The sequence below is a fragment of the Engraulis encrasicolus genome, chromosome 14 (genome assembly GCF_034702125.1).
Source record: "Engraulis encrasicolus isolate BLACKSEA-1 chromosome 14, IST_EnEncr_1.0, whole genome shotgun sequence".
Lineage (NCBI taxonomy): Eukaryota > Metazoa > Chordata > Actinopteri > Clupeiformes > Engraulidae > Engraulis > Engraulis encrasicolus.
Genome location: NC_085870.1, coordinates 4,034,283 through 4,057,584, shown reverse-complemented (window position 1 = coordinate 4,057,584; position 23,302 = coordinate 4,034,283). Strand labels below are relative to the sequence as shown.

The 23,302-nt window shown below is 43.7% G+C and overlaps 1 protein-coding gene across 1 annotated transcript; it reads left to right on the top strand.

Annotated features, from left to right (window-relative positions):
* Positions 1 to 1,111: 1,111 nt before the first annotated feature.
* fam83c (family with sequence similarity 83 member C) lies at positions 1,112 to 21,483 on the top strand. Its single transcript, XM_063216299.1, has 4 exons — positions 1,112 to 1,926; positions 4,186 to 4,353; positions 7,349 to 7,473; positions 18,218 to 21,483. The coding sequence occupies exons 1-4, from the start codon at positions 1,420 to 1,422 to the stop codon at positions 19,479 to 19,481; spliced, it is 2,064 nt and encodes a 687-aa protein (XP_063072369.1). The 5' UTR covers positions 1,112 to 1,419; the 3' UTR covers positions 19,482 to 21,483.
* Positions 21,484 to 23,302: the final 1,819 nt, after the last annotated feature.

Here is a 23,302-nt window from a genome sequence, read left to right as displayed (position 1 = left end):
TGGTGCCAAACCTGTTGAGAGCAATCCGTGTAAAAGTGTATATGAGCCAAATTCAGACCAATATAGCCGTTTCATAGGAGTATTTGAACACTTAGACCTACGTTTAACTTTACACAGGTTTGCTTCAGTCAACCGGTTTGCTAGTAACTGGCTAGCAAGCTAACGTAAACAAGGCTGTTAAAATGGGCACAATGTTGATAATTTTTATTCAACTGCACTTCCTCCATGTATCGGATGACATCATATTTTAACAGCATTTAGGAAATACTACAATAGCCAATGTAGTTCTCCATGTCTTTGAATGAATGAACTAGCTGTCTCGTTTTGAAAACAACTAGGGTTAACTTACACTTTTAAAGTCATAAAACAAAATCCTACGAAATATCAATAAGCATTGATAGTATAAAAGCTTCAGATACTTTTTGTACCTTTGTGTATCACCTAATATAAATAAATCAATACTTACTGGAGAGCGCTGTTCGGTCGTGTCTGCCCCAACAAAAACTGTACCAACGTCCGTTAGATTTTACAGCGCGTCCGCGTTTGTGAATCAGATATGGATGCGATTATGGTCCGCGTTTTGACGGTAGAATTTGGGGCGGCGCACGGTGGCGACCCTGATCCACCAAGTGGAACCCAAAGGAATGTGACAGTGACACGGATGTGGTGACTTGAACGCGGCTCCGCATCGGAGTCCTCTGCTGTGTGGGGAGCCAGATAATTCTGGTAGCCTTTCTATTGAAATAACATTGAAAGCTCATTGATTTTTAGTTACGTCGAAATTTCAATGTTGTTTCAATATAGGCACGTATCGAAATACAGTTGAAGTTGCGTGGATCCATAGTTACAAAATCAACATAGTTTCAATGTTAGTCGAGGGTGCAAACTGATGCTAAATCAACATCGACATCTGATGTTGTTTCAATGGTTTAGCGTCGGCAATGGAATGCTGATTCTACATCGATTCAATGTAATCTAATCCCTCTTAATAACATTATCCTGCCAGACAAAAGGGAGGAGACACGTGGTTCTTGCACGAATTCGGGTTTAAGACGTCTTGTCTGTCTAACGGCCTCAGTAAATGAAAAAGGAGTTTTGCAGAGACAGGTCAGGGAAGCGTTTTTCATATCGTGTGACTCGGGGCGGAGCTAGGGCACGTTTTCCAAGCAGGTAGATTATGCTTCAGGTGGGGGGAAGCCGAGCCCTGTGGAGTCTCACCACAGCAACAATACGCAAACCCCATGAGACTGTCACCGAGATGACTAGGAACAAGACCAGCGCATTTGGCCACTCGCGTTAGACTTTTTGGTGGCCTTTTTAAAAATCTGATTGTTTACTTATTTCGCCTGCTTGTTTTGAGCTGACAAAGGACTTACTTGTTGCATATTAAATTTCAGTGGCAGTAAGGAGATATAAACAATGGAGACTAACTCAGAAAACCTTCGACCGGCGGCTCCGCAGAGTGGACGGTCTAAGGGTAAACTTGCCACTAGGCTGGAGGAGGTAAAGAACCCGTGGCGAACCACCTCAAAACTGGAGTTTAGTCACAACGAAGCAGCCAGATTGGCCACAGACGCTTTGCTGGAGTCGGGAGAAAAGGACTACAAAAAAGTTCTGAACGAGGAGAAAGAACTGAGCTTCCTCTCCCAGCTTGAAATTCGCTACATTATAGAGAATGCCAATAAGAACTCTCCACCAGAGAGCAGCAGCAACGGCAATGACAAGGACTTTGGGGACACTGTATCCGAGATGACTTCGGGCACATATTTTCCGATGATGTCTGACGAGGAGCCCCCAATACTGGAGCTGGGCTGGCCAGACCCTCCCCACCGCTTCGGACCCTCGGAGACACAGATATACTTCCAGAGGGACAAGTCTCAAAACATTAAAGACCTCATACGCTCTCTGATAAGCAAGGCCAAAAAAGTAAGTGTGTTCGCTTCTCCTCGCTTTGCAATTCATGATGATGTGCGCCAAAATGTAAAGTGACACACTGACAGAAGAAAGTGCTGAACAAGTGTGATTGTGTGGGGCCTATGTAATGGCCCTTTGCTCTTTTTTTAAACTTCCATTAAATTGTGTGGGGACTGAATTCCCAATAGAGTTGTACCTAGAGGTCTATGCACTTCTAACAAATGCATGTAACAATGTAGCTGGTTTGTTTGGCATCATGGATCGTGGGGTTTTCTGTTGGTGCGTGCAGCAACTTTTTCCGTGTATTGTTCTCAAAATAGCGACCGCATTTCCTCAAAAAACAATTACTCTGGCCTATATGACACATCAAGACTGTCATGTGCTTGGTGGTCAGCCTATCAGTGACTCCGCTGAAGCTGTGCATGCATGTGCTTGTCTTGGTACATACACTGATGTTTACCAGAGAATGTCAGTACGTTTCCCTCTTCCACCTGTTATTCTAGATAGCAGGCAGCTACCCATTCAAAATGTCAAACTATGAACCAGTCAGTTGCTCATAATCCCCAACAGTATTTATACTATTCTGGGGAGCAGCCAAGTCTTCAGGACAGGCGGGAGAGTGTCTATGTTCCCAGGCCACAGCCCATTGGTCTCACAGCCTATTGATCCCACATCACTAAGACTTAGTTTTAACATTAATTTTTAGGCCCATTGGTCCCATAACCCATATTCCTACTGCTACATATTCCCACATTTTCAAGAATTAATTAAAATGTAGGCCCCATGTTCCATGGCGGGGAGAAAGGCACGTCCTCTCAGTTTACTCGGAAATGTAGGAACATAGAGTTGTGGAACATAGGGCCTATATTTTAGCCTGATAAACCAGCCTTTATGGATTGGATGACCAAATGCAGGCAAAACATTTTGCCGTCCAGCAGTTGGCGCTGGTTTTCCAGGCTACCTATATTGGAATCATTTCTTCAAATTGTGGAAACATGGAGCAGAAGGAATAGTGTGACCAGTGGTACCATTGGGCTGTGGGGCCATAGAGCTAACCAGTGGTGTAGTCTACGTAGAACGCAGGTATACAGAGTATACCCACTTCTAAATTTCAGGGATTTCAGTATACCCACTTAAAATTGATTGATCCATTGTTTTGAATAGCACAAATATATATACAGTATACCCACTTCAAAAAATGCTCAAATATACAGTATACCCACCATAAAAAAGTAGACTACACCACTGGAGCTACGTAACCCTTTCAGGACAGGCAGGTTCAGGGGACCAAAAAAAGGCCCCCGCATTTTGCCGCCCCCCTAAACTCTGGGCCAATCTGTATGGGGGAAAAAACCCAATACCATCAGCCTGAGAATGACATGTATGCCAGATTACCACTCCTGGGGTGAGTTTCTCAAAAGAGAAGTTGTGAGCCTGTTAGCAACTTCGGTAGTTGCCAATGGGAAAATGCATTGAAAACAACAAAGAAGCTAATGTAGTAAGCAACTTTGGTTTTGAGAAATTCACCCCAGGACACCTGGATAGTTAGCAGCTACCAATTCAAAATGTCAAAACTATATGAAGCAGTCAGTTGTTGTTCATAACATCACCACCAGCATTTATTTGACTGGTGACCAGCATGAATTTAAGCCCATTGTTCAGGACATGCCGATTTGAGATTAGAGAATGAGATGCTACTCTTGGCTCACAGATAACACAGCTGATGGAGAGATGTGATGTGATAGAGCAGCGATTCTCAAGCCAAGCAGGCCAGTTTATAAGTAGAACTTCTGAAGATAATTTGTTAAAGGCATGTACATGCCTTTTTGGAGCTTGGTCTGATAACCGATTCTTGCCAGTGTTGGTGATCCATTTGGAACAACAGATTACTGCTGGCCAGATCAGACCCACCATGTTTTGTAGAATAAGCATAGCTAGCTGTTCCTGAAATCCCCATCCAGAGTCCACATCACAATTCCAGTAAACCAAACGAGACTACAGTTAGGCCTAGGCCAACTTCCCGTTACTGTGTCTGATACTGTGACAGGCCCTCACCTTTTAAAACATGCTGCAGTGTAGTGCAGACAGCCATATAGATAACACTGATAATGATAATTCAACGATGATGAGTGACAGTACAGCTTTGTTGCGTGCCTCCCATTTATGCCTACCATCAAAACCCTAATTATGGACCTTGAACGTGTTACAATAACAAGCGTTCAGCTCCATAACACCTGGGCCCACTTAACTAACTCGATTTTCCTGTTGCAGGTGATTGCTTTGGTGATGGACATCTTTACGGACGTCGATCTCTTTTGTGACCTCATGGAAGCGTCGAGCAAGAGGAAAGTCCCCGTCTATATTCTGCTGGACGAGAAGAACCTGGACTATTTTCTAGACATGTGCAACAGCATGGAGATCGACAACACTCATCTGATTGTAAGTCACTGAGCTAGTCATCATGAAAAATATACTTATGCCTCTTTTTCCACTGGCATTTTTCTGGTAGGCCTACAGCTCGACACAGCGCGACTCGGCCACCACTTTTTGCTTCCTTAAGTTGATACATTTTATTGCGCACCCAAAGACTTTAGTTTTTTCCAAGAAGTTGACCGCGTCCTTTGCCAAAACTTGAAGTCACTGTACTAGTCATCATGAACAATAGGCCTGTACTTTTTTGTCTTGTCACCAAGTCAAGTCATGCCCACTGTTCCCCCACTGGAAAGCTTTACTATTCATGGAAATGCCTCTACCATCAGTTGAAGGAGAGGGCTGTGCACATCCCAGGTAAAGGTGCAGGACAAAAGGCCAACGGTAGTTTTCAAAGTGAGGAGTCTGTCTGCACACTTAAAAATCCTTTTTGTTGTCTTTTATTATTTCATGGCTGGATTATGTTTCGACTTCAACAGTCTTCAGATTCTAATCTGATGAAGACTGTTGGAAGACGAAACCTAATCCAGCCATGAAATAATAATAAAAGACAACAAAAAGGATTTTAAGCGTGCAGACTTCTCACTTTGAAAGCCTTTTCCATGCCACTACACTTCTACAACATTGAGTCTAAGGTGCTGTTTCCACGTAGCAGGATATTTTTTTTCCTGGTTAGGTGTAAATGTAACATGTGGATAAAAATAAATCCTCCATTGTAACAAATGCGTTTCAGCCCCCTTAACAGGATATTTTTTTCTCCTGCTTTTTATACCTGGATTTTAAATATCTGCTACGTGGAAACGGCAGGCCAACACCAAAGCAAAACCAATGCATCCAGGAGAAAAAAATATCTACTTGTAAAAATATCCAGCTACGTGGAAACAGCACCTAAGGTAGTTCATGATGACCTGGCGATTGCCATTCTGTAACAACAAGGGAATAACAGGAGCTGTGTGTCCTAATAGCAAATGTGATGGGAATGGCACAAGCCTTTCTGGATTTTGTGTATTTCAACATACATTAATAATTAGCCTAAGTATTAGAATTCAGTAATGTAGTAAATAAAGAATAATCGCATAAGCATGCCCTTTATCACATAAGCATGCCCATTATCACATAAGCATGCCCTTTATCACATCAGCATCTTCTGTCACCAGTTATCTATGTTGCAGTTCCACTCAAACTGGGATTTTAGATGAAAAATAATTTATCCCAGGATTACTTAAAGGGACAGTTTGGTCAATTTCAACATGCAGTTGTAATGCTCACACTACCCTGGACTTGTCAGTGCCTGAGATTTTTTTTTCTTCTTCTTCAGCCGTTTCCGAGATCCTGGTCATTGTAATGGGGGCAGCTCTTTGTTTACATTTCAAAAAAACATTTTTATTTATTCCCAAAAACATCCAAAAGGTTATAAAACATCAACAGACAACTAGCCCATGTTTCATTTTTTAAAAATGTAAACAAACGCTGCCCCCATTAGAATTGCTCATATCTCGGAAAGGGCTGAGCCGGAAAATGTGGCATCACCAGGTACTGACAAGTCAAGGGTAGCGTGAGCAATACAACTGCATGTTAAAATTGACCAAACTGTCCCTTTAAGCCCAACTGGAAAACTCCAACTCCCATTGTCATTGTGACACAGCGCTCCACAGCACAAAAGTGTACACTGCACACTGCATACAACGGAATTGCATTTATGCCTCACCCGTGACCACCAATGGCGCACAGAGGGAGCAGTGCACCGGGACGGTACCATGCTCTGGGTACCTCAGTCATGGAGGAGGATGGGGGAGAGCACTGGTTAATTACTCCCCCCATTAACCTGGCGGGTCGGGAGTCTGATGCTCTGACCGCTTACCCATGACTGCCCTTAAAGGGACACTGTGCAGGAAATGGTCAAAAAAGGTACTTTAACTATGCGGCTCATTGAAACTGGGCTGCCTATTGCCAAATGTGATCTTCACATGAACGTTTACTAAGTAATAAACAAATATTTTCTAGTATGGTCCAAGTAGAGTCATTTTTGCAGCTAAAATGGCTATTTCTGGAAATTCAAAATGGCGGGCCATGGAGAAGATCCCTCTTTTCATGTAAGAAAAGTACAATTATATCATAATGAATACTTAGAATTTTATGTTGGTGGTAAGTATTCATGAAAAAGCTAACATTAGTGAATGGGTAGCATGAATTCTGGAAATAAACAACTAAAAATCTCACACAGTGTCCCTTTAACAGGAGAGTCTGGGTAGATTAATTCAGGTCATGTCATCCTAAACAGCTTAGGCTACCGTACATGTAAGCAACTGGATATCTGATGTTCCTTGTACGATGAATGAAAGCTCAAGAGGAAGTGTGGGCTAGTTGCTGGCAACTACACCCTTGGGATTAGGGTATTTGTGTTTTTTCACAGTTAGAACTTTGTCACTGGGTAAAACTTAAGTTTTAAACTTTTACATGGAATAGCAACAGAACGACCAATATTAGAGACTGTGCTGGTGATAATAGCTGTGTTTAGTGACAATTCTTTAATAGTACCGCAATCCGCATTATACATTATTAGTAGTAGGCTAATAAGTTGTTCTGAAGTTGAAGAGGTGTGCTTGCTTAGGTTACAGCATGTTTATGAATGTATACACTTCCACTTTATTTTAATTATAAGTTTATTTTTTTATTTTATTATTATTATTTTTCTCCCTCATTTTTATTTTATTTTCAAACGCATTCTACTTCTTTTTCTTATTTTAAAACATTTCTTTTTATTGTACTTTTATTTCTATTTTATTTTTGCATTTTAATTACTGTCCTATTGTTAATTCACTGAAGCTTTGTTATGCTTTCCCTACTGTTATGTATTTGTTTTGATTGTAAAGTGTCCTTGGGTATTTTGAAAGGCGCTCAAAATAAAATGTATTATTATTTGTTATTATTATATCTCTAATTCTTGACGTTTAGTTCCCCCAACATAGTCAACATTTCAATACTTCTTGTTTTCTCTCTCCAGAACATGCGAATCCGTAGTGTGTGCGGGGACACGTACTGCACCAAGAACGGCAAGAAGTTCACGGGGCAGGTCCAGGAGAAGTTTATGATCATCGACTGCGAGGAGGTGCTGGCCGGCTCCTACAGGTAAGAGCAGCATGCCCTGGGCTCATTCCTCATGCCCTGGGCTCATTCCCCCTGTCTGGTCCTTAAAGTGATACTGTCCCATTTTTGGAAATAAGCTTATTTTACACCTCCCCTTGAGTTAAATAGTAGGGCTATACCTTTCTCCTGTACTTTCAACCGTTTTCTGGTTATGGCAGTGCAAATTTTAAATCCAAGCTAGCAGTTAACATTGAGTCCTATTAGACCAGATAGCCGCACAGCACAGCACAGCACAGCACAGCACAGCACAGCACAGCACAGCACAGCACAGCACAGCACAGCACAGCACAGCACAGCACAGCACAGCACAGCACAGCACAGCACAGAACATCACAGCACATCACATCACAGCACAACACAACACAACACAACACAACACAACACAACACAACACAACACAACACAGCAAAGCACAGCACAGTATAGCACAGCACAGCACAGCACAACACAGCACAACACAGCACAGCACAGATGGGAGATGTTGAATTATCGTACCAAAACAATCCAAATTATTGGGGGAGGTGTTAGGGATGGGGTGGTCATCATACACAAACCTTGCTCCAGGGCACGTCTGGCGATGTAGGCTGAGGTAAGGTGTGGGGTTCTAACCTGCAACCCCCTGATATAGATACTAACGCCCCAACGACCACAGCTGCCCCTAGCCTCACGCGCCATCCTACGTACCTCCGCCAAGAGATTGGCTCCGTACTAAATGAAATAGTAGTATCCCATAATAGTAGTATTATGGGATGGTCAGGACCAGGCTAAGCTGCCCCTGCATTATTATTACTTCCACATTATAATAATACTTTGTATTTGTATAGCATTGTATCATACAAGGCAAGTTACTCAAAGTGCTTAACAAATTGGAAAGAACATCATTGTTAGAGATAGATTTAAAAGGAGAGGTATAGAGGAGAGGCAGAAATAGCAGGCAGGCAGAGGAAGAAGAGATAGATAGAGATAGTAGAGTCATAAGGTCAACGTAGGTTAGGACCAGGATTCTTAGATGCGTAAGGTCCATAGTGGCTGGGCCTAGCATAAGTCATAGATAGTCACACAGAGATTGGGCGCTCAGATGCGGCCCCTGGTGGCATCAGGGGTGAGGAAAAACTCCCTTTCGCTTGAATCATAGTTTGTAGGGGGAAAAAAACAAAAAAACCACACACATTATTATATTATTATAGTACATTATTTATTGTAGTATACAGGGGCAAATACGGTAGGGGGCCTACAAGCTTATCTGGCAACATGGAGCACAGCAGGCCTAATAAAACAGGTATGCTCCACCAGTTATGCTCCCTCCACCAGCTCCATCAGTGCACCAAGCCTGAAGGTCACACAGCTAACTCACTCCTCTCACTTTCCCACGGTGAAGCCAGACATACCAACCTCATTGTGGCTGTCATACAGGTTTTTGACATTTATTTATGGTGGGTGGGTTTGCTGTCACAGAGGTGAAAGTGACAAACTGATTAACTTGTTGTTTTTTTCAGCAAGTGATGCATTTTGGTAGTTATTACATGTAATGGAAGCATACATCTAAAAAATATTTATTCATGCTTTTAAAATGTAAATATCGACCTGCTAACAAGTTGCTGACTGAACAAGAAAGCTCCCAGCCCTACTGTCCTGATTTGAAGCCAATTTACTCTAAGTGTTTTGTTTTTTTTCAAAAGTATATTTATAGTATAGTGCCTGTGCCTCTACCCTCTGCTCCCTTGGTGAGCTGCTGTGTGTTTAACTCGTATGTAAAACAGGCCTCATCAGCAACATCTTCCATTTTGTTGTTGCTTTACAGTAAAGTTTGCTGTGATCAACTCTTAGATCACAAGATCAAGTACAACAGTGTTAAATTTGACTCTCCAAGACAAATTAACATTGTAAAATTGACCGTGTGGTCAGGTGTTGCAGCAGATATGAAGCTGTCAGCCTAAAGGGCTCCCCTGCGGCTGTCTGCTCTGCTCTGCTCTGCTCTGCTCTGCTGTGCAGCAGTGAGACGTGAGGATTTTCGCAGCTTGCAGTGATGGAAAACATGATGATTCAGCATCTCCGCGGCACCAGGCGGGGGGTGGTGTGATGTGTAGGGTGGGGGGTGTGGTGTGGTGTGGTGTGGGGGCGGGGTGGTGTGTGTGTGTGGGGTGGGGGTAGCGACCTGAATAGCAGTGTAGTGCTAAGGGGGACGCCCAGTGGGAGCTCCCACCCAGGGCCGCTGACAGCTTTTGACCGGGCCTGGGACAAAAACATCTGAAAGACCCCCCACCCCCCTTCAATTCATACAACGTAATGGGGTCCCAATTCTGGGCCCGGGACAACTGACCCATTTGTCCTCACCTGTCGGCGGGCCTGCTCCCACTCAGACACAGAACTCTCACTTCCTAGCCAGGTCTCCAATTATTTTTCTCCAAGGGTCGAATTATGTAGAGCAAGTGAGTCTCTACAGGCCAAACCAACGCCCCCCAACCCAATGACAAACAACACTGATGTCTGGACAGAGAACAGATTTTCGCTGTTCCATTTTTCCTTCTTGTCAATGTCTGTTATGAGACTATTATCACAAGATCTAATTCTCAGTTCAAATGTGGTAGGTTTAATTCAACCCCCCTAAGATGCAACCCCTTTGATGGCCAAGTGTTAGTAAAGATTGTTTCTAATGCCATATTAACCCTTTGAGGAGTACCATCACAAATATGTGATTAGAATTTTGCCAGAATTTTGGGTTCTCATTATGATGTCATAAGGACTTTGCAGGATTTTTAACACATACTTCTATGGGAGCTGTAGAGTGTTCAAATGAAATTCTAGAAGAACTGGGAAAAATCCTTACTCCTAGGCATGCACATATAGGGACGAGGTGGTGCTAAAGCACCTCCCCATTTGTCCAATAGGACAAAAAAGTGCCCTTTTTGAAAGTTCTTTTTTGAACATTTTCTTGTGCAATATACTGTGGTTCTTGTTGACATAATAATCTTCAAATGCGGCGGCACGATTAAAAGTATTACACAATAATGCTCCAATATATATCCTCTCTAGCCTAGTAATGCAGTCGGAAGTTCCGCAAGCCTCCAACACCCCTCCTTCAGCACCTGCCCCCCCCCCCAATTGTCTATGCACGACACTGCATGTTGATGTTGTAACATCGTATTGAAGAACAACACACACTGATGGCTTGTTTAGCTAGTACACACTGCTCTGGATTCGGTACACTTCACAGTAGCCTACGATGTGAAAAACAGCGTTCGAAAAACAGTGTGAAAAACAACTTCTTTGACATGACCAAAGCAGCGCTAACTAACTAGTTTGACATTACCGCAACATGACAGGCGGTCCTCATCTTCACCAGCAAAATACTAGGCCATTGCCATTCAGGATATGACTGACAAACTCATAATCTGTCTTCAGGGGTTACGAGGAAGAGATCAGTATAGCATGTGTGTGCTCTAGATTCTTCAGTCTTGTCAGATGTTTTACCTGCTTAACGCCTGCGTCTGTGTGATCATGAAAGACTTGGTAACACTTTATTTTAGGGATACATCTATTAGCACTAATACATACAATGTTCCTGTATAAGTAACTCGTAAGACATGTATAAAGCAAAATCAAACATTTGTTAGGCATGTATTCGCAAATGACTTGTTCATGCACAATAAGGGATTTATTACCAATTTAACCTTAGTAAGGACCTAGTAGGCCTTAGCGTTTGCTTAGTACATACATGCCTTACAAGTTGCTTATGCAGGCATTAACATTGTATGTATTAGTGCTAATAGATGTATCCCTAAAATGAAGTGTTACCAAAGACTTGTACTACAGTAGAAAATCTATGGATTTGGATGCATAATAGCGTCTTGATAAGTTGCATGTAGTGCATAATGCATCCTAATATTTGCGCTGCATTAAGCTCTTTCCCAGTGTACACAGTGCCATGTGTTTGGCCAGGTCCCTCAGGTCTTCTAAAGGAGATGGCTGCCTGGTGTGTTGTGCACATATTTGGCCTAGCTGAGGAATCATGGGTTCAATTCAATCATATGCCATTCATCAGGTGTGTGTGTGTGTGTGTGTGTGTGTGTGTGTGTGTGTGTGTGTGTGTGTGTGTGTGTGTGTGTGTGTGTCTGTGTGTGTGTGTGTGTGTGTCTGTGTGTGTGTGTGTGTGCGTGTGCGTGTGCGTGTGTGTGTGTGTGTGTGTTCCCGACCATGTATCCGGTGAGGACAGCTGCCGGTGCGATGACAGTGGCTGTTTGTTCTGGATGCTCTGTGGCTTTCCAAGGAAGAGAGAGAGAGAGAGAGAGAGAGAGAGAGAGAGAGAGAGAGAGAGAGAGAGAGAGAGAGAGAGAGAGAGAGAGAGAGATTCAGACCCAGACCAGACCTAGGCTTCAGATTCCGGTGTGGCACCAGGGCCGGATTAAGATGGCCCGGGGCCCCTAGGCTACAGGTTGTTGTGGGGCCCCCTGAAAGGCACATTTTCCAGGAAAAGTACATAGACAATGTCATAATTACGAGCTATGAATTGAGGGCAACTTGTCTACCAACTGTACCGAACACAATAGATACATTTTTCAATGTTGCATTGGGTCAAAATTCTGCATTTTTTGCACTTCTGGCCAATCAGGGGCCCCCTGGCAGGTGGGGGCCCCTGGCTGCAGCCATATCTAGCCTGTGCATTAATCCGGGCCTGTGTGGCACCATTTGCAGAGAGAGAGAAAGAGAGAGAAAGAGAGCACCCAAAGAGAGAGGGAGAGAGAGAGCACCCAAAGAGAGAGGGAGAGAGAGAGAGAGCACCCAAAAGGCCAGCGAGGGTTTATCCCGTGGGCGCGACTGAGAGCACACTCTGTGTTCGCTCTGGGCGAGGCTTGTGTGAACGTCTTAAGTGCTTAGTCAGAACAAAGGGCAGAAAGTCAATGGTTTACCTGCTACACCTAAAGAAACCTGCCATTCAGAATCATGCAGAGCCTCACACGTCAAGCATGTGTGTGTGTGTGTGTGTGTGTGTGTGTGTGTGTGTGTGTGTGTGTGTGTGTGTGTGTCGTCGTTGGCACATCTTTCTTCTTCTCGTAAAGTTGCGTAACGTGAAACCAGGCCAAGAAACTACAGTAACAAGGGTGTAAAAAGAAAAGGCGAGCTTTGAACTTCACATTTGCAAGTCTTTTGACTGCATAGTAGTAACGAATAATCAGGTAACACTTTATTTTAGGGATACATCTATTTGCACTAATACATACAATGTTAATGCCTGCATACTGTAAGTAACTTGTAAGGCATGTACTAAGCAAAAGCTAAAGCCTACTAGGTCCTTACTAGGGTTGAATTGGTCATAAATCCCTTATTGTGCATGAACAAGACATTTGCGAATACATGCCTAACAAATGTTTGATTTTGCTTTGTGCATGCCTTACAAGTTACTTATACAGGATCATTGTATGTACAGTGTTAGTGCTAATAGATGTGTCCCTAAAACAATGTGTTACCAATAATGGGTAACACTTTATTTTAGGGATACATCTATTAGCTCTAATACATACAATAGCACTATTGCAAAGTTGTTATGGCTTCATAGTGTAGTTACTGTATGCTCACTGACACAGCATGCATATCGTGGAATAGGGTCATGCCACTGTGCCCTGACTTGAGATTAGTGTTGCACCGATACCATTTTTTGGCCCCGATACCTGGCTGTGCAGTATCGGCCGATACCGATACAATACCGATACCGATACCAACCTATTTGAAATTTATGAAGGGCTGTAGTGCATACTACTTGGATGTAAAATCATTGCATGGCTTTGTCAGGCTGCTGCCTACCTTTGTGAAACAGGAAAAAGACTAATACAAAGCGAATACAGCAAAACTTTTTTTACTTTTTAAATACCTCTATGAAGTAACTAATTTCAAGGCTGTTTAAGTGTCATACAAGCACTTGTAAATGGTATCGGTGCCCTATTTGTTGGTACTCGCCGATACCGATACCACCCTTTTAGTGCCGATCCACCGATACTGGTATCGGTATTGGTGCAACACTACTTGAGATCTCAATTGGATGTTATTTCAAATAAACCTGAATACCGTGATCTTGCAGATCTTGTGAAAGGCCTGCTACTGCACGGACGCTGACAGCACCTCACAGCATGCCGTCTTATAAAGAACACAAGACTCCTGTCTGTGCAGAGGCTCATTCACCCAGCTCGTGCTTTAATAGGCCTACTTATTGGAAGCGATTTGGATATTATCACTTGCCCTGTTGCGGAAAAAAAATGCCTTACATTCAGGCTATTTATAGCTCGAGTTGAGGTGAAAATTGCGAAGTGACGGGTGGGATTGACAAATTATTTCCTTATTTCCATCCCTGGTGTGGGCGTGTGCGTGTGTGTGTGCGTGTGCGTGTGTGTGATCTTGCAGATCTTGTGAAAGGCCTGCTACAGTAACTGCGCTGACGCTCACTGCACAGCATGCCGTCTTATAAAGAACAAAGACTCCTGTCTGTGCAGAGGCTCATTCACCCAGCTCATGCTTTCCAAAGAAGTTAAGTTGTACGCAATTGCTAGTTGTCTTTCTCGAAAGACAAGTTCCCAATCAGCATCGTCACCCCAGAAACTGCACTGTAAAAAATATTTGTTGACTCAACTTAACCTAATTAATCATGTTGCTTTGACTTGAGTGAAGTTGAGTCAACTTAAAGTGTGTGTATTAGTGTGTTAGTGGAAATGCTCAGGCTGATGTAAATTACTGTGAGGGATTTTGTCATGGGCTTTCACATAATTTTCCGATTGGTGTTGATATACTGTATGTTAAACTTCGACTTTTTTCGCACACCTCAGCTGGCAGGTGCGTCGGAGATGGCCCATGGGTCACTCAGCAACAACTTAAAGAAACACCCGCACACTGACCATTTCGCTGTTCTTTCTTTAATAACGACGTTTCGGTACTAGACCTTCATCAGGCAACTGCATGTTAACACTTATTATCTGTTGTTCCAACAGTCCTTTAAGTTCATAAAATACGCCCATTTGTGTAGGATTCAAGGATTCAGGATTCAAGGATTCAAGAGTTTATTGTCATTGCCAAAAAGGCGACGAAATTGTGTTTGGGGTACAATACTTAGTAGCATCAGGTTTTCAACTAAAGTGACACCAGTGCTTGACCCCCGTAGCCCCAGCCCACTTAAAGTGCAATAAAGGTGAAGTGCATAATGCTCAACACCCCCCCTCTCTCTCAAACACACACACACACACACACACACACACACACACACACACACACACACACACACACACACACACACACACACACACACACACACACACACACACACAAATGTCCAAAGGATGGATGGATAACATTTTAGGCAGTAATGTTCCTCAGCAGTCCTGCAAATTCAAAAGTCTAATGGCCTGGTGGTAAACGCTGTTGGCCAGTCTTTTAGTGCGGCTCTGAAGGGACCTGTACCCTCTACCTGAGGGTAGCCGTTGGAACAAGTGATAGGCAGGATGGTGGCTGTCGCGCAGGATGTTCTGCAGACTTGTGTAACTAATTTGCATAGATAGACTCCTGGTTCCATGTAACCTCGCAGTGAGAGCATGAGCAATACCACACCAGTGTTTCCCATACATTAAGGAAACTATGGCGCACCGCCATAGTTTAATTTTGGCCGCCATAGTTTCGGAAAAAAAAAAAATATATATTTTTTTTTTTTTTTTACTTTTTTTTTTTTTTTTAAACGATTTCCGTTTTCTATTAAACGATTTGAAAAACGATTTCCTTCGCATTTTCCTCCTGGAGTAAATACATCCTATAGAGAAAACCATGAGTGTTTGAAAGACAGAAGGATCAAAAGCCTAGCCAAGTTGTTGTAGTTAACTCGGGTTTGGGAGCAATAAAAAACCTTGAGAGAAGGGACAGTTGGGATGAGTTTACTGACACTCACCAGGCTTTGTTTTACAGTTGTATGATATGTATGTAATGAATGTGTATAGACATAAATGTGTTATGTTGTTCAGCCCTTTTACAGTTTTATGGGAGGAATTTTGAAAAAACTGGCCCTGTGACCAGCACCCCTTATGTAGAATGTGTATGCCTATGTGTGTTGGGTAAAAGGTATAGCCTACTGTCTTAGACCATTTTTGTCTGTGCGTTAACAATTTCACAGTGCTCCTAAATTCTTATCTGTGCTCCTATTTCTTTTTTTTACGCCGCGTGCAAAAATATGTAATTATTTGAACTACACAACAAAAGTCAGATGTCTGATGTGCAGCCACTAAAGCCGTGTCGAGGTTGAGTAGGGTTGTGTCAGTAAGGTTGTGTGTAGGGTGGTGAATTGTTTTGGATGTGGTGTGTGGTTTTTGTACAGTAAAAGTAGAGCGGTATTGCAAAGGGAAGAATAAGCTGAAATGTACGCATTTCTGCGTTGTCTGAGAAGGTTAGTTCATTCGCATACCATTGAAAATCTGGTGTTTTTGAAATTCCAAGGGAGAGTTCTTGAAACGGATTAATGTCGTGTCTTCACAGTTCTTAGATTGATATTCTTCCTTAGGGTAGAATATCTTCAGAAGCTTAGGGTTGTTACGACATGGCCTCTGTTATAATTTTGCTGTCCCCATGAAGGCAATGACCAAGTTGTAATGTGGTTTTCAAAGTGAGAAGTTCGCACACTTAAAATCCTTTTTGTTGTCTTTTATTATTTCGTATTCCAGCCATGAAATAATAAAAGACAACAAAAAGGATTTTAAGTGCGCGGACTTTTCACTTTGAAAACTACAGTTGGCCTTCGTCCTGCGCCTTTTCCTGGGAAGTGCACCATCTTCACCTTCAACAAGTTGTAATGTGAGTCAAAGACATGACGCCACGCTTTTGTGTTCCCACGGCTTGTTTTAGTAGAAAAAGGTTAAAATCTGAAAATAGGCTCACGGGTTACTTAAATACCTCATCTTTTTAGAAACGCAGAATAATCTATTTTGATTTAATCAGTTTTGATTGAATAATGATAGTATCATGGTAAAAATGTCAATGTGCTGCCATGGTGAAAACTTTGAACTACAAATTTCTAACTGCTAAAAACAGGTGAAGTTTTCAATAAAACATGTTATGAAGTAGTTTGGCATAATGATGGCTACATACAGTATGTCTTGTTTAACAGTGAGTAAAAGAAACAAAATGTAATTTTCACAGATATTGTCAGTAATTGTAATTTCACAGTAATTGTTAGTCATTTCAGGAATATAGTCTGCCACTTGTGTTCCTACGGTATGTTGTCAATGTGGCGCAGCAAACATTTGAGGAGTCATTTTGTTGATTTTTTGCCCGAAGACCATGCCACATGTCACACATCAGGACCCCCTAAGTAGCATTTCTGCTACATGGCAAGTTTTGTAACCTCTCTTGGAATCTGCCCAATTTGACATTTTCTGTGCATGGTCAGGTGTGTTTATACAGTAGTTGCACGTCAAATACGTTGGCAAAACATTTAACCCCTTAATGAACGCCGTACCTCCTGTGGCACGCTGTAATAGACATTGAAAGTTAACCACTATAGGACTACACTACTATGACAGTGCACGGGGCCTTTAGTAATACATTACAACTTGGTCATTGCCATTCTGGTAACAGCTAATGTATAATGCTGTGTCTTAAGGGGTTAAAATTCAAAATTCTATGGTTATTAACCTTTCAATGACTATTACAGCATGCCTCAGGTGGCGCAGCGTGCATTGTGCCAGAACAAAATCCTATCAACTGGGTTGACATGGCAATAAACTTATAGAACCTTGAATCTTTGGTAACACTTTATTTTAGGGATACATCTATTAGCACTAATTCATACAGTGTGCCTGTATAAGTAACTTGTAAGGCATGTACAAAGCAAAATCAAACATTTGTTAGGCATGTATTCGCAAATGTCTTGTTCATGCACAATAAGGGATTTATTACCAATTTAACCTTAGTAAGGACCTAGTAGGCCTTAGCGTTTGCTTGGTACATGCCTTACAAATGACTTATGCAGGCATTAACATTGTATGTAGCCTATTAGTGCTAATAGATGTGTCCCTAAAATAAAGTGTTACCGAATCTTTTATTGCCGTTATGCTATTTGACATTTTCAGGGGCAAGCAGACATGCAATTTGTAAAAATACACTGTTAAAAAGCTGTTACTCGAATTCGATTCCAGCCCGAAGTCGTTTCTCGATCCTCCTCTGTCAATCTCTCCGCTATAGCTTTCCTGTCTCCATCTGTCCCATCCAATATTCATCTGTAATGAAGGAAAATCTAAATCTAGGGGGGGCGCTGTGGCACAGCACGCTAAGTCCCCCACATTTGGGCTTGCATGCCCACCCACGGGGACCCCGGTTCGAATCCGGACGGGGTCATTTCCCAGTCCTCCCCCATCTCTCTCTCCCAGTCATTTCCTCTCTACTCTCATACTGTCCTGTAATAATAAAGGCAAAAAGCCCCCAAAAAATACTTTAAAAAAAAAATCAAAATCTAAAATACTTTGTATAGAAAAGAATATTGCCCTACGTGCCTCCACTCCCCCCCAAAATACAAAATAGAGGCTCTGTATGAAATGTGACAAAACTCATGGGTTAAAATAAGTGAGTCGCTTTGGATAAAATAAGCGTCAGCTAAGTGTAATGTAATGTAATAAAGAGGCTCTGTATAAAATGTGACAAACTCATGGGTTAACTCTAACTAACTCTGGTTCCTCTCCCTCCCCCTCCCCCTCCTCTCCTTCTGCAGCTTCACCTGGCTGTCGGCGCAGATCCACAGCAACATGCTGCTGCACTTCTCGGGCCGCATCACCGAAAGCTTCGACCGCGAGTTCCGCTGCCTGTACGCCGACTCCGAGGTCGTGGAAAACTTCTACAACCCGGACGACGACGACGACCACCAGCATCCCCCCAACTACCCCAACTACTCCAACGCCATCGCCAACGCCGCCAACATCGGCCTGGACTTCATGCGCGACAGGATGCAGCCGATGCAGCAGCAGCAGCCGTCCGAGCACTCCAGCACCGCCTCCAGCAGCAGCCTGTCCAGCATCAAGGCCGCCCCCTGCAAGCCGGCCGCCGCCACCGTCTACAAGGTCACCCAGGAGAAGAAGGAGGTCACCAGCGGTGGAGGAGGAGGAGGAGCCCAAGGGCAGAAGAGTGCGCTGGACAGGGGGCGTGTCGTTGCTGGTGTTGGTGGTGTTGGTGTTGGTGTTGGTGTTGGGGGACTCAATGGCAACGGCGGCAGCCCGGCGTCCTCCACCCCGGGTGGGGTCCTGCTGCGCGGCTCCCCCAACAGCTCCAACCAGGGTCACCTGCCGGCCGAGCGGCAGAGCCACATGTCCAGTAGTCACCACCTGCCCGGACACCTGCAGGACCGCGTGGGCTACGGTGCCGCCATGGCGGGCATGGACTGGGGGGCGGGGGTTGGGGCGGGCGCGGGGGCCAGGGCGGGCACCCCGGAGTTCCTGCGCGCCAACCTGGGCGGGCCCATCAGCAAGTTCCAGGCCCTGGGCATATACGACCACAGGAACTACTTTGGCGCCAAGGGTCCGCCCGTGGGCGTGGGGGGCGTGGGTGCGGGGGTGCTGCCCTCGGACATGACCTACGGGGGCGCTAGAGTTCCCACCACGACGGCGGCAGCAGCAGTAGCGGCAGCGGCTCTTCCCATGGACAGCAAGTACGGCACCAAGCCCAGCGGCCCCACCACCATCCTCAACAAGCTCACGGACTTCTTCTCGCCACCCACCAAAGACAAGGACCCCTACTCCTACCACAGGTCCCCCACCCACAGCACGGCGTACGGGGGACAGGAGTTGGAGAGCAGACACGCCGCGCTACAGGCCCCGGCCCCGGCCCCGGCCCCGAAAGAGAACTTCGGCAACGACCTGTGGCTGAGCAGGAAGGACGAGAAACGCATGACGCTGGGCCACAGCAAACTGGACCTCGTCAACCAGTACAACAAGAAGACCAAGCCCGTGTACAGTCGCTTTGAGTTAAAAAGCAACAACTGAGTGCTGCGGCTGCATACTAGTACTGTTGTACGTACGTTTTCATGTTTGTTTTTCGTCAGGACAAGCCCCAAAGAGGAAAGCACTGCACTGCACTGCACTGCACTCTTTTTTATTTGTCAGTGTCAGAGTCTGTGTGCTTTCAGAGGGCTGTGTGTGGTGAAGTGAAGTGGGGAGTGTGTTTCTATGGGTCTTTGTCCTCGCAGCTGGTGAAAGGGCGTCGACAGATGGAGGACCACACAGCGTCGCGTCACGTTGCGGCGTAGCGTACCGTAGCGTAGCGTACATGGCCCAGGTTGTCATGGCCGCCTGGAGCTGTTTCAAAGCCCTTTTTATTGAGCCTTTCATGTTCACAGATGACAGGCTGACAGGAGATTTTTTTAAAATGAATTTCCTCTTTTTTTGTGAAAGAAGTGCCTGTTTGTATACTGTACAAAAAAACCTACTAATGCAACTTTTCATTCAACACGAACACATCATTTTTTATTTCTGGAAAATAGTAAATTACTTCGTCAGGGTCAACATCGCAAATCTTCCACTTCTGGACTACAGGACATGGCTGTTGCCTTACAAAGGGGATGTCTTATCCTTATCGGAAATGGACTGTTCTGTTTTGCAGTATTTATTTATTTTTTTAAAACAAAGAAAAACACAATACAGGACTGTTCTCCAGCAGGCCATCTGGTTTTTGAACACTCCAATGATACTGTCCAAAGAGCACCAGGATGCTGAATGAAAGAGTGTGAACTCTTTTCTTTGTTTTGTACAGGATGCCATTGATGGGAAGCTCACCTTTTCTGCACTACTCAGTGTTATGGTTGTACGGTGGCTTTGAATGCAACACCCTTCTCACCCACACTCACCACACTCACCTGTCACGTCTTCCCACAGACCTAGTAGTGTTATTTTTAGACATACTGTGATAAACTTGTCGATAAAGGAGACAGACAAGTGCATGAAGATGGCAGTGGCTGTGATGTTTTGTACTGTAACGTATAGGATTGCATTCGAGAGAGAGAGAGAGAGAGATAAGAGGGGGGGAATTTGCAATCAAGGAATTGGGCAAGGAAGAGCCTACAGTATCCATTTTCAATGGCAAGTGAGATGCCAAATGCCTAGATTGGGTTCCAGACCTCCTTAACGCTGGTGTCTGTTGAGAACTGTTCCTTGTAAATACTTTTTTTTCAAAAGTTTGTTTTAGGGGCTGTTGTGCCTTTAATTGTGGACAGGAAAGTGAAGATGATGACAGGAAGAGAGTGGGAGAGCTAGAGAGATGGAGAGAGAGAGAGAGAGATGGGGGTAAGCCCGGGACATGCCTCAGGCTGGCTTTAAACCTGAGTCCCTGTGGGCATATTAGACCTTTTCTGGTATGTATGCTGCATTAGTGCAATGCACCACTGCAACCCCAACCCCCCTCCTTTGTAAATATGGAGATAGGCTCGCATAGTATCTTTCTTAATGTGATTTTTTTTTACAGCAGTACTGCTGTGGAGGGCAACCACAGTCAGAGCCAGCTGCCCACTAAGTTGTGTACAGGCACAGGTGGTGGTAGCATGGGAATTCCCCCCCCCCCCCCCCCCCTTACATTCACAACACAACAGTATCAACCCTCATGTGTTTATTAAATCAAAATAGTGAGTCAGGTTTATTATTAACACCCGGGCGGGCGGGCGGGCGGGCGGGAAGTTGTCTATTCTGGACCTTGGAAAGCAGCATAGCTCATGATGAAGAGAAGGAGACTCAGACACGGACACACAACACAACACAACACAAATAAGCCATTTACATCCGTTTGCCATCAAATGTTGTACAACTCTGTTTATTATTTTATATGGACACTGTGTGAGTTTTGAATATGTATACACCTTGTATAATGAACCTACGACTACTGTATAATATTTGTCTGTAAAAAACAGTAAGGTGTATTATATTGCGGGGGGTTGAATGAATTCAACCGAATGGACATTTTTTTTAAAGAGCACAGATATGCGTCTCATAACAATTGGCAAAGATAAAATAAAAAAATAAATACATTCATGTTTTCAGTAGCATTCCTTATCCATTCACTGGTGTGTTGCCTTTGGAAGACTCACCAACAAGGAATGTTGGGGTGTGTGTGTGCGTGCCAGTGTGTGTGTGTGTGTGTGTGTGTGTGTGTGCGCGCGCGCGCACAAGTATGAATGTGTGTGTGAGTGCCAGTGTGTGTGTGCCAGGGTGTAAACGCTCAGTTAGGAAACCACATGCCAGCTAATGGGTTTTAGCTGAAACTGGACTTCTGTTGCAACACACACACACACACACTCACACACACACCACACTCTGTTTCCCTGTCTTCGGGCACCACTGACTTTGAGGTGTAAACAGGATTACAATTACGAAAGAAATACTGCTGCAACACGTAGGCCTGTTTTTTCCCCAATGCAGTTTTTGCTTTAAATAATATATGCATGGGTCTTTATAATTAGCACATGAGAGAGAGAGAGACAGAGAGAGAGAGAGACAGAGACAGAGAGAGAGAAAGAGAGACACAGAGACAGACAGAGAGATAGAGAGAGAAACTTGACAGAGAAGAAAATTTGGCATCACTAGCCAACATCAGTCCATAGAGTACGCTGTGTGTGTGCAGTATACTGTATGTGTCCAGAAATATAGACAGAGAGAGAGTCAGCAAAAAAGGAGACTAACTTGGCACTTGGCATGTTTTTGTTACATTGAAGGTGTTCGGGTCATTTTGAACCAGGCATGTAGAAAAATAATTAAAATAGAGGGGGGGGGGGAGACATTGCTCATATTCACCCTCATGTTCCCTTCATTATATGTGTGAATTTCTGTGTACGAGTGATTCTCTAATTCGCCTACACTTTTAAGTCCATGGATTTTATTTGGCAATTCCACTAACTATTAACTGCATCCAATGATGTTTTGGACATTAGAAAACATTTATCTTTCATATAATACAGAAAGTGTAGACATAGCATTATTTCCCTCAGCAAGAATGAATATTTAATACTGGTTTTGGGCGTTTTCATGCCGTCCTGTTTTCCAAATGTCAGATTCAGTCTTCATATTAGCATGTAAAGAAACTTGTTTTGCCCAAGACGATTGCAAATGTTGATTCACAGTAATCATCACAATATGACAAAACTGTCAGAAAGACCACTGTCCTTTCCATTATACATGAAATTTGCCATTTTGTGTGTGTCCACGAAAACTGTGTTAACCGTGTCACGGTCTGAAACCTCCTCCATAAATCAGTAATGGTTTGGTCTTAGGCCATACGAATAACATCACGTGATGTCATAACCTCTTTGGCAGGATACGGGAAGACTTTTTGGTAAATTTTGAGCTCCATCCTTCCATAATTTAATCCATTCTTTTTCATGTTCTCATAGCGGGAAAATTGCCTGTCAACTGTGTTATCAACATATTCATAAGAATCTGATTTAGAAATCACATGTAGAAAAACACAGATAAAGCATACAGATACATGAATTGATTAAGGTGTTGTGGTGGAACTTCTGAGGTCCTCAGTTAGCACAACACCATAAAAATGGCTGAAATGTCAATGGTGTTACCGTCAATGGTGTTACAATTAAGTATGACAGTCAGGGTTGCCAGATGAGGCTGATGATTTCCAGCCCAAAAAATGATCAAAATCCGCCCTAAAAACCCGCCCAATTCTATTGATTTATATGGCAGTGGGAAGGTTTTTCTGATAGATGCCATTTTTACCCGCACACGGCCATCCTAAGCAGCCCAATTGGGCGGGAACCAGCCCAATCTGGCAACACTGATGACAGTTGAGGAGGAGTATGTTTTTGCCA

What these genes read in the sequence shown, in the direction of transcription:
- fam83c (XM_063216299.1), top strand. Translation starts at nt 1,420, where the DNA reads ATGGAGACTAACTCAGAAAACCTTCGACCGGCGGCTCCGCAGAGTGGA. An exon ending in TCGACAACACTCATCTGATT is followed by an intron (nt 4,354 to 7,348) that starts GTAAGTCACTGA and finishes TTCTCTCTCCAG; the next exon opens with AACATGCGAATCCGTAGTGT. An exon ending in GTGCTGGCCGGCTCCTACAG is followed by an intron (nt 7,474 to 18,217) that starts GTAAGAGCAGCA and finishes CTCCTTCTGCAG; the next exon opens with CTTCACCTGGCTGTCGGCGC.